Here is a 12826-nt window from a genome sequence, read left to right on the forward strand (position 1 = left end):
CAATTACCTCTGGCACGCTCTGGGTGGGATTGAAACCGCTATCTTCAGACAATGTTCATCTGGAACCGTAGAGATTCAACGTCTCTATCAACTGCGCCACGGGCCCCGAAGGGCGATCAAGGTTGGATTCTTTGATCTTATAAATCCACATTTATTCATTATCTGATCTTCCATAGTCGGGTCCGTACCGATTGGTATATATATATATATTATTCCTTAATTGGAATTTTTTTATTTTGAGATGAGCATTTTTATGTTAATTTTATTTTTTATTTCAGACTATTAGTTGATAGAGACGTTGAATCTCTACGGTTCCAGATGAACATTGTCTGAAGAGAGCGGTTTCAATCCCACCCAAAGCGTGCCAGAGGTAATTGGTCAAAAATGTGGTGAGACGACGACTACGGATGGCAGTGATGGCTGATACGGATAAAAACAATAAAAAAAACATCCGTCATGGCCCATATATGTAAATAAAGAAAGCATGTAAACATGGCTTCCAGTAGTTTTTAACAAAATCAAGGAGTCTGATTTGGTAAGAGGAACATTAGTACATCAGTAAGCGGTTTTCGACTGACACCAGTTTGAGCAGCCTATGTTTCTTATTTGCCAAATACGGATAAAAACAATAAAAAAACATGTAGTATTAATAGCAACACAAATAATAATGATAATAATGATAATAATGAAAATAGCAGTAACTTTAAATTTAGGCAATGTATGAAATTTATATGGTAACATATGGAGTCACACGCCGTACTGCATTTGTTGATATGAAGAATGTGGATAAAGCTTTTGCACAATTTATTTGGCAGCTTTGAATTTGACAACATTGCTTGCACTGTTTCCTTTAATGTCCGGTTTATTTTGTCAACTAATCCACTTTGCTCTGTTGTTTACGGAACAGTATATTCATGTTGTATATCTCTCTTCTTTAAATTTTATTGAAGTATACTCCACGTTATTATCAGTATGAAGAGTCTTAACATTTTGTCTAGTGGATTTCTCCATCAACTTCTTGAAAATATCTCTCTTGTCTTTAAGCATGTATATTCACACAAATGTCAAGTTATCGATAATTATATCAAAATATTTAGCTCTACCAAGCGATTTTGCCTCTATCTTTTCACAAACATCACTAAACACAATTTTGAGGAGTTGGGTGACTTGTCTTCTGACAAATTTTGAAAATAAGGAGTAATGATGTTTTCCATTCAAGCATGACTTAGAAAAGTTTATAATCTTAATAATAGATCATCGTTAAGATCAATTACTGGTTGGCCTCTTACTAATTTCAGCAAATTATTTGTTCTAAGGTGGCTAAAGCGTCTATACCACTTTTTTGTGTTACTACCCGAGCATGTAGTTGCTGCATCGGCTACTTCCTGTCCTTTACTGCAGTATAGTTAGTATATGTTCCCAAATTTTGAACTTGTAGCTACTATTTTCTGTTTCTCGTCCAGAAGTTGAAAACTTGACTCAATAAATATGACTTTCCATATTCTTTTCCTCAGCTACATGCAATTTTTGTAACTTATTGAATTTCTTCATATCATAAGACATATGACATGTTGCTCCAGAGTCCACCATCCACTTAGTCTTTTTATCATTAGGCAACAACACATGATGTACAAAATGTACAACCATGTAGTTGTTAAGTCATCCTGCATTTTCTTAGTGAACAAAAGTCATTCGAGAACATCCTGACTTGCTTCAAGTGCTGTCACCAACATATTATAGAAATTTGGAAGAGTAGCTATAGATGTACAATTCTATTGTCCTCATCAATTAAATCACTACTGACTTCAAATATTTCCATCATTGTTTTGATGTATTCATGAACAGAATCGACCTCTTTTAATTTAAAGGAATATAATTTTCTTTTCAATGCTAATTTATTAGCTCTCATTTTGTGGGGAGTTGGGAGAATAAAACAAAATCAATAGAAGGATGAATTAGAAAGAAAATGAATTGTTTTCACCATTTTGTTGTTTTATTCTAGTGATGCCTTAGCTGTTTTTTGTTCTATTTTGTTTTGTTTGAGGAATTGCCTTATATTTTCAGTTTTTCTGGTTCATTCTGGAAATGTGCATCTGGTGGTTGTTGCATTCTGCAGAGTTGATTCTGATCGCTGAGTACAAGATGTGAACTTATATGTAGTATTTTAGAGAGTTAATCAAATTGTTACTGCACCAGATGTGAATTCTTGCATGTGTGTAGCATCTGCTGTATCCTACATATTTGATCCGTAATAACATAAGATTCTACTTTCAAACAAAACTACAAATTTAGTTTAAAACCAGTAACAAAGTTATATTTTTTGAGGTTACAATGATACTTCTTTGCCAAATGACATTTCAATCAGAACTCTGAGCTCGATTGAGTCAAAACATGTCCAACAAATACAAACAGCCAATCAGTTTTGGACTCTAATGGTCACCTGTCTCTGAGAACCACAGAAACTCAACTGATCTCCTCTGCTGATCCTGCTGAAATATATACCTACTTGCGTCATTTTTGATAGACTACTTAAAAATCATAGGCCAGTTTATTTATGGAATTAAATACTTACTCTCCATGGGGTCTTGTATCTGGAGAGGTATGAATTTTTCCAAGTTTCAAGTGGCTCATAATAACAGCATGGAATCTTGTATCCAAGAAGACATTACTATTTCAAAGGTCAGCCCATTTCTTAAATGGTTTGTTAGTTAAATATTTCTCCTATTGCACACATGTCGTCCACATGTATTACAACTATGCAGCAGTTCACCAGAACAACAGAAAGCTAAGTTATGTGAGTCAAGTTATCAATCTGTGCTGCAACTCATTGGCCAAACAGCTGAAAAATCGACTTCTCACTTATGAGCAGTTTGTTTGGATTTTAACACATTTTTCACCAGTTGAGTAAGCAACAGTTGAATGAAATTTGTTCTTGAAGTCATTGGTTTATGTCTTGTTTCAATCTTTTCAGAATGTCCAAATAGTGAATCTGGCAGAGGATATGTGAACTCCTGTCATTGTGAAGACAACAAAAAATGTAATAAAAACAAATGGTAGATGCAGTGATGGGAAATGTGCAGCAGAATACGATGTAGATGTTAATGGTTAATAATAAAATATTGAAATCGAATTATTTAAAAATTAATATTTTACACACTTTTCATTTTAGATTTACAATTCAATATATTTAATTCAATATATTTCTATTCAACCTGTATTTGTGTTGATGGGTAACCCTAAACATGAAGTTTTGTAAAAGAAAAATTGAGAAAACAAAACTTTATAACAAAACATTTTTATATTACAGTTTTATTAGCATATAAAGTTATTGTTCATTTATGCAAACTAGTTTTAGTAAAAAAAAGTTGAGTAAATAAACAAATGTTCATTGTGTTAATAGTATGTATGTTAAGTGTTGGGATATTATGTTGAACAAAGATGGCGGTAGTAAATCAGATCGGCAAAGAATTAATGCAGTCACGATCTTGAGTGTTGAGTAATTCTTAATAAAAAAGATGGCGGTGAAGAATTAATGCAGTCACGATTCAGTCGTTTCAAGACGGAGGTTGACAACGAACTGAATTGCATCCAAAATTCGATATTTTTTTTAATAAAGTTAGAGGCTTCTAGTTGTTTGATTGTCCTAACTGTAAGTTATAAGTAAGATCATTGGAATCATTGGGGTCATATCCTCATAAATCAAAAACATTTATGCATATGTAAATTATACACATATGTGAGTATTTGGCAGCATAGCATTGTGTATGTGTGTTGGTTTACCTTATTTTTATTAATATGTGTATAGATTTGCATAGCAATTCATTTCTGATTGATTGGCTCATGCTAGTGTGCAAGAATGTGTGCATGGATTGAAAAGGTCTGTATGTAAGTCATCGAAGATTCCTTTGCGACTTGTTTGCCCTGGGCAAAGTCATGGGGCGGGGGTGAAGCTGCATCCTTCAATCGTTTGGTACGGGTGATTAGTGTAGTATTTTTTTTTAGTTTTTAGTTGTTTATTTTCTCACTAAGTTTCTAAGTTTGCATTGGCTTATTATTAGTTTGGTGCAAAAACAATATCGTTTTCTCACACATGTTACTTTTATATATGATTTCTGAATTCATTCATTGACATATATATATATATATATATATATATATATATATATATATATATATATATATATATATATATATATATATATATAGCCATGTTATATATCATTTAGAAGTGTGTTTTTTGCTCTATCGAATCGTGTTATTCGTTACCGTTCTCAATCTCTTCATTCACTTTTTTTTTTGCAGGCTTTTCAACAGCATGGACAAAATTCAAATCCGCACAATCTTCTTGTTCCAGTTTAAACTAGGCTGAAAATCTGCCGAGACCGCTCATGATATCAATGATGCATTTAACCCAGGAACGACTAACGAATGTGTGGTACAACAGAGGTTCAAGAACTTTTGCAATGGTGACAAGAGCCTCGAAGATGAAGATGGTCATGGCCGGCTGACTGCGGTTGATAACGAACATTTGAAAGCCTTAATTGAAGCCAATCCTCACAAAACCACACAAGAAGTTGCTGTTGAACTCGAGGTCGACCACTCAACAGTTGTTCGCCATTTAAAGCAAATAGAGAAGTCAAAAAAGTTGGATAAATGGGTGCCACATGAATTGAACGATAATCCAAAAAAATTGTTGTTTTAAGGTGTCTTCTACACCTCTTTCTGCGCAACAAAAATGACCCATTTCTCGAGCGAATTGTAATGTGTGTTGATAACCGGCGATGTTTGGCACAGTGGTTGCCGGAGAAGCTCTACAACACTTCTCGAAGCCGAAATTGCATCTAAAAAAGGTTATGGTGAATGTTTGGTGGTCTGCAGTCGGTCTCCTCCATCACAGCTTCTTGAATCTGGGCAAAATGATTACAGCGAAGAAGTACTGCCAACAAATTGATGAAATGCATCAGAAGCTCTAACGTATGTGCCCAAATATGAAGGGATCAATTCTCCTCCATGACAACGCTTATCCATATGTTGCTCAACTACTGTGTAGAAGCTGAATGAATTGAGCTACGAAACTCTGCCTCATGTGACAAATTCACCAGACCTCTCGCCCACCGATTATCACTTTTTCAAGTATCTTGACAACTTCCTGCAGGAAAAATTCTTCTAAAGCCGAGATGATGCCGAATCGGCCTTCAATGACTTCATTGCTTCCAGAACTCCGGATTTCTATGCTAATAGGATAAATAAACGTGTTTCTCATTGTGTCGATTCTAATGGTTCTTATTTTAATTAATAAAATTTATTATGAAAAGAGTTATGATCTTTTGAAGTTGAACGTCAAAAAACGACATTATTTTTCCACCAACCTAGTACATTTACATAGATTGTTACTTTTTAGGGTTTGAAACGATTTTCATTGGTTGAAAATAATTTGAGTTAACATGTTCCTGTGAAAACCAACTTACCTTTATAAGTAGAGGAAAGCGAACTTCAATGAAGCAGAGAAAGAAAGAGAGTAACTTGTTCATGCCATTTGGTGTTTAGCATTCATTGAAATCACTTCACAATCCAGTCGCTACACATTCTTCACGAGATGAGCAAACAATAGCTGAAAGATTCTGCTAGCAAATTTATTCTTGATAACTGAAGTCATTGGTTATGTTTTCTTTTTAATCTTTTCAGAATGTCCAGATGGTAAATTTGGCAGTGGATGTACGAAGTACTGTCATTGTGAAGACAACACAAAATGTAGTAAAACAAATGGGATATGCAGTGATGGGAAATGTGCAGCAGGATACAAGGGAGATAACTGCCAACAAGGTAAGCAAATTTATTGAATTATATTTAAAGAATAATTGAAATCTATAAGAAAATATTGTGAAGTAAAAATGATTAGAAGTAGGTTTTATTAAAATTTTCAAATAATTTGAATGAAGAAAATATTGAAAAAAAAAATGAACAAAACATTATGCTATAAAATATTGTAATCTAATCATTAAAAAAAATACTTTTCATTTTTGATTTTAGATTTCCAATTTAACATATTTAATTTAACTTATATTCAACCTGTTATTGTGTTGATGGATAGATGATCACTGGTGGAAAAAAAAACTAATTAAAATGTCAATTTTAATTACATAAAAATATATGAGTTAAAAGTTTAAAGTAGAAGAATTTTGCTTAACTTTTTTAACCTTGGATGTGTAGTGGAGTTGATATATAAAATCAACTGCCTACTACCTCTGGTGGTGTTAACCATTCTCAAAGGGAAAAGCACCACTGCCTTATATACTTGGCCCATAGTGTTAGTAGGATTATGGTTTACACTAAATAAATCAGCACAAATTAAGGAACACTTGGTTCTAAACAAATATTCTGAACTAATCCATGTCACCAACTATTCTGATAAGTTTTTTCAGCCAATCATTGATGATATTCCTTGAATAAAACGTCATTTCACTTGTTCACCAATTTTTGTCTTATGCGGATATCATTGATTCAGTTATTTTCATCTCTCATTTAGTTTTGTTTGTTGATTCTATTGATTTTTAAAAACCAAATAGATCCAGGTTCTTTCCCAGTGTGACATAATCCAATCCTGACTTTTGATTCAAATGATTCCTAAGTAGAATTGAAAACAGAAAACTATCAGGAATTGACAAGAAAGTTCTTCTGTTTTTTCATGTTGAACTCTTAAGGGAGAAAAAAAGTGGAGATTCTCTCTCTCAGAAATGTTTGCCCAGACCATCACTGATGCTAGTTTCTGTATTCTGAAAACCTTTCCTGCATTATCATTTGTTTGGAATCAAGTGTTCATTGGTTTGTGCTGATTTTATTTTGTGCAGACTATTTAATATCTTGATTGTTTTGTTAAGACTTTAAAAATCATTTATAGAAATTCTTTATTAAAAGATTGAGTTATTTCCCTTTATGTTGTAATCTATCAAGTTATAAATGAATTGAGATATAGTGTAGTGGGTACAGACACGGTTTAGGGTTCAAGTTTTTGTCAGAGGTACTGTATCACATTTACTACTACTCTTGGGAAAGGTATGAATCCCTCTAGCTTCAGATTAAATAGTAGAATAGACTAGATTCTCAAGCCTTGGTGGTGCAACTGTGAATATATTCTTCTTGTTGGTGATCCTGTCGACTTTTAAAGATCTGATTGTTCCTGGTTTCTTCCTGGTTTAGTTTCTGGAAGCAGCAGTGGCAGTTGATGTGGTTATTGTGTATTGATTCCTGATTGAACAAAATTTTCAATCAGCCATTTTCTTTCAGCAAATTCTAGCGTGTATTATAAAAACTCATTTTTTTCTTTCTCTTTGTCCTGGTATCTTTTGTTCTTCTTTAATTCATATGAGTATGTTCTTAAAAGCTAATTCTGCCTTCTGGTCAAAGGCCCATAACAGACAAACAAGAGACTTTCATGAACTGCTAAATACAACAAAACTGTGTATACAAGTACAATCTAAAACACACACTTAAGCAAAAAGTTTCTGAAGTGATATGAAAGTAATACCTGTGGAGAATTTGTTGCACAGCATGAACTGATTATTTGCTATTTCATGTTGAAGAAAGCTCATGAGTTAAAGAGAAAGTTTTATCCCTAGTAAAAAGATGTTGAGATTGAATGAAGAACACGTGAAAAATATTTGGGGTATTCAGCTACAGAAAGTAGGGAATGTGAAATGTGAGTAGTGGGTTATTTCACTATGAAGGAAGCAAAAAAAAATTACAAAGTGATGACCAAAAGTCAAGTAGCAAAGACAAATATGGATATTGTTGGAAAGAAGTGCATTCGAAATGACAGTGAAGTGTTGGCAGGAAATGAACAAGAACAATTCTTGGATATGCCATTATGAGAAATTGTTGAACACAGTTATTTTTATTTATTTTTTTGCAAGGAGAGTAGGGGGGGGTTCACAGCTTATTAAGGCCTGAAGGCCACTTGAGGATAAGGATTAATGAGTGTGCGCTAGTCAATGGGACAATAGTGTTGATATGATTTATTTAAGGGGATGGCTCAGCAGGAACTTGTTTACATTGGACTTGAAGATGACCATATTGAAGTTAGCTGAAAAGCAGGCCAGCTGAACAGAGTTCAGAAATTATAGGAAAGAAGCTTATTTCATGGAATTTGCATTTAGATTTAGGTATAGATGGAGAGTGGGAGAAATTGTTGATAGTAGTTGTAGCTGGACGAGTGTTTTTGTGAAAGTTTGGCAAGTAGCTTAAAGCTCAAATGAGGACTTGCTATGAAAATAACGATAGAGCAGAATCAGGCTAGCAAAGTCTCTTCTGCAGGGAAGAGGAAAGAGTATCACCTACCAGGATTCAAAACCAGTTTTGAATTCTATCAAAGCAGGATAGGAAGTTTCGAGCAACTCCTCTCCAGATGTAGCAACAGCACTCCATCCTAGGATGTACTTGGCTATTATACACATAGAGGATTGCATCAGCAGTGATATATATACTGGAACGATCCAACCATTTATCTGGCAACTTCAGCAATGGATTTGAAATATGTGTTCCATGTCATCAGTTGCAAATCTTGTCAAAGCATGATACTTCCCCAAGACGAGAAACCATTTATTTCAATTGAAGTCTGATGGGGGTCAGAGCATTGATAGTAAAAATGGTAAAGCTTGGTTTTAGATGCATTAAAATTAACCTGCCACCTTTTCCCCCATTGCATCTTGTGCTGAAGATTAGAAGAGAGAGAATTAGAGAGACCTTGGTCATTACCAGCTGTTGAAGTCTTGCCGTAGATGGTTTTGTTATTTACATGATTATCTACAAATTATATAAGAATATGATTTTGGATGTCATTGATGAAGATAAGAAAAAGTTAGGCCCTGGATGGAACCCATAAGGATGACAGTGTTAATACTGTAAGCTTCTGATTTCTGCCCATCGACAACTGCTCTTATAAGTCTGTCAGAGAGAAAGAATTTAAGAACTGAGAGGATATTTTCAACAATTCCATAGCTGGAAATCTTTTGAAGTAGACCTTTATGCCATATCCTATCAAAAGTCTTTGATATATTAAGAGCTATTGCTATAAAAACAAAGTCTTCATCGAGAGATTCACTAATCCTATGTGATATTACAGTTAGCACATCAGCTGTAGCTCTAGCAGAATGGAAACCATATTGCATGTCAGTGAGTAGTTTATTTCTGATGAGGTGGTTGACCAATTCTCTGTTTAACACAGATTCTATCAACTTACGATGCACAAGAGACTGATTTGTCTGTACTGAGAAAGAGATGGCTGATCTCCTGAATTTTTAAATACAGGGCATATTGATGAGGTTTTCCAGAGTGTTGGGAAACATTTCTTCTTAAGACAATGCTTAAGTATGGGAACTAGTTTTGGTTGAAGCCTTTTGAGCACTATAATTGGAATGTTATCAGAGCCAGTGTCTTTACTGGAGTCAAGGCTTTTAATAAGATATTTGTATGTCACATAGTTTGTTTTCAGTCACAGAAGGAAATACGGGGTGGGGTGGGATACGCTGCCCTGATCACAAAAGGTAGAATTTGCTGTAAAGTTTTTAGAAAAGAGTTTGATTTTGTCAGAAATATTACTCATTGTATGCGAGGACTGAGAGACAAAACAGGAGAAGTGAGAGTTATGGTGCTGCTGAGAACACAGCCATAATGTATTTTCTACTCTCCATTAAAAAAATAGAATAACGAACTATTGTACTTAATATCAGTTCAAACTGGCTTTTTTAAGGGAAACAATGACAATAGGTTGCCCTTCCAGTAAGAGTTAAAAGAGATAAAAATGGATATTTATCTGAATTTTGTTATATAATTGTTCGTCATAAAAACAAGAAGGTCACTGGTAGTTTTAAACTGTAATTTGTGTTCCTCTTACACATGTTGACGTGTAAGTAACAAAACCAGAGATAAGGAGCCCACAAATTTAGAGTTTACTGCTGCTGATATAACATGGCTTCCAACATTTGTTGGGTCATAGGAAAATATACCAGATTCAGTCAAGAAATACTAGTTTTTACATGTCGAGCATAGGTATACATGTGGCTAAATTTTAATACATTTAGCTAATAGTTAATATAGTTAATAACAACGATAATTAATTAATAATAACGATCGTAGTCAACATAAAACTGGATAAGATTTTAATAGTCATAAGCAAGTTTACAATTTTATTTTTTTAATTAAACATTTACAACATAAGATCAAGGAAAAACAAAGGAAAATATAGAAATTAGTAGGATATAAAAGTTAGTCGAATAAAAAAATTAAATTTATATTAAGATATGAAAAAAATGTGAGAGACATACATGCATCTTGGGAATTCCACATTCAATCAAGGCAGTAGAAGCAATACAGATCGCTCTCAACATAGATTGTCTTGGAAAAATGAATGATGATCTGATAAATTTTTGAAGGCAGGAACTGAATGTGTGCAGCAAATGTTGTGGAGACGAAGTAGGTTTTTGACTAGGAACAAAGTGTAGTATCTGTTCTCGTATTACACTTCATCTTTTCTGTTGTCAGTCAGTGAATAAGAAATCTTTCTTGACTTGGGGAATTAAAAACTTTTGTTCCAATTTGGTTCCTCTATTTGGGAGGCTAAACTTTTATCATTAAAAACCAACCTTGTGAGATGCAAGTAAATAGGAACACAGACATCAAAGTAATGACAGGCTTCAAAGACAAAATAATTGGTTACAAAGATCATACAATTGTCATTCTCGTGTTTATAATTTCAACAGAAACCTGACATGCAGCATCTGCCAATCTCATATTTTGCAGAATGTGTTAAATTTTTCAAAATTTGGTGCAAATTATCAAACAAGCAGGGTGTAAAAATTGTCAAACAAACAGGGTGTAAAATCGTCAAACAAACAGGGTGTAAAAATCGTCAAACAAACAGGGTGTAAAAATCGTCAACAAACAGGGTGTAAAAATCGTCAAACAAACAGGGTGTAAAAATCGTCAAACAAACAGGGTGTAAAAATTGTTAAAAAAAAAGGGTGTAAAAATCGTCATACAAACAGGGTGTAAAAATCGTCATACAAACAGGGTGTAAAAATTGTCATACAAACAGGGTGTAAAAATCGTCAACAAACAGGGTGTAAAAATCGTCAAACAAACAGGGTGTAAAAATCGTCAAACAAACAGGGTGTAAAAATCGTCAAACAAACAGGGTGTAAAAATCGTCAAACAAACAGGGTGTAAAAATTGTCAAACAAACAGGGTGTAAAAATCGTCAAACAAACAGGGTGTAAAAATCGTCATACAAACAGGGTGTAAAAATTGTCATACAAACAGGGTGTAAAAATTGTCATACAAACAGGGTGTAAAAATTGTCAAACAAACAGGGTGTAAAAATCGTCAAACAAACAGGGTGTAAAAATGAAACCAAGCTACTTTCTTGCTTCACTTTTACTTGGTAAAGCATAGAAAACTAACTCTGCAAATCATGACAGCTTCCACCTTTTTGCCACTACTTCAAGTAGTAGCTTCAAAATTAAGACCTATTGTTTTGGGTACAAGAGCTGCAGTGCCTGTAATTCCAAGGAAATACCTGGACAATGTCATTGTATACCAAACTAATATCTCCATGGTTGATTACACAAGGAATAAGTTGATTCAATAAAATGCACAATCATTGCCTCTAATTATCAACATCACAATATACCCAGATGATACGTCTGACACGACAGTACAAACAATTATGGAAAATATCTCGGCCTAATTTCCCCGCATCATATCTGTAATGCAACAAAACCTACTCAATGGCCATGTATTGCTTTTCAAACAACATTTGAATATTCATTTCTTCTTCTTCCTTCTTGATCACTCCTTATGTTGAACATTTCTGACTCTTATTAAGCTTTTCACAAATACTTGCCACTGTCACACTCATGTCACACTCATGTCACACTCATGTCACTAAGCTTGTTCAAGACTAAAGCATGCACACTTATGTCTTGCTGTAGAAAACCCCACATTTACATTCATCACGCCCAAAATAACTTAGCATGGCAAGAAATATTTACAAAATGATAGCATACACTATAAACTCACTTCACTAAAACCAACATGGCGTTGACTAATACATGCTGTAATCAAGTCTGCAATTCATGTACACTAATAAACACTAACTTGTTTAGTTTATTTTCATCACAGTCCACATTCAACTCAGTTGCAACATCTTTCTTTGAGATTTTTCAGAGTTTTTATTCAAGACACAAAGGTAATCTAATTCGACTGTTTGAATCCGCTTGAGAATTCTTTTCTCTTTTTGAGTCAAACTGAATGCACGTGTGACTTAAGCATGACTTATTGAAATAAAGTCTTATTTATAAAAATTATGTAAAAAAATTTGATTTACACGAATGTTTTTTGTTTTTTTTGAAAACAAATCAACTATCAACAAATGAATTAAGATGTTTTTATTGCATCTTCACCCCAAACAAGGCACAATGCCACTTTGATGTCGGGGACTACTATCTGGGACATAATTTATAGGGGTATTGTGTGGGAAGCTGAGCAGCAAGATGTCTATTTACATTGCACTTGAACTTCTGCATGTCAGTACAGTCGGGGAAAGAGGAACCCAGAAGGAAATTCCAAAGTCTAACAGTCCTAGAGAAGAAACTATTATGGTAGAAGGTTTTCTTACTTTGCGAAATTCAGTTTTTCTGGATTTAAACTACTTTTTTTTTTAACTTGAGAGTCACCAATTATCAGGGCCCGAATGCTACTCGAGGATCATGGTTAAAGAATGTAAGATGTTAGTGGAGTAATTGTTAATGGTGTAAATTGGGTAGAATTTGAT

General features: G+C 33.9%; 1 protein-coding gene across 1 annotated transcript in view; it reads left to right on the forward strand.

The window, feature by feature from the left end:
* Positions 1-12826, forward strand: part of LOC145248742 (uncharacterized) — a 146379-nt gene that overhangs the window by 79719 nt on the left and 53834 nt on the right. The window contains exon 2 of the mRNA XM_080110388.1: positions 5686-5823. Within this exon, the coding sequence (XP_079966514.1) occupies positions 5686-5823 (138 nt within the window). The remainder of the gene's footprint in view (positions 1-5685; positions 5824-12826) is intronic.

This window comes from Euprymna scolopes, chromosome 27 (genome assembly GCF_053919585.1).
Source record: "Euprymna scolopes isolate OS-2025 chromosome 27, ASM5391958v1, whole genome shotgun sequence".
In the NCBI taxonomy this organism is placed as follows: domain Eukaryota; kingdom Metazoa; phylum Mollusca; class Cephalopoda; order Sepiida; family Sepiolidae; genus Euprymna; species Euprymna scolopes.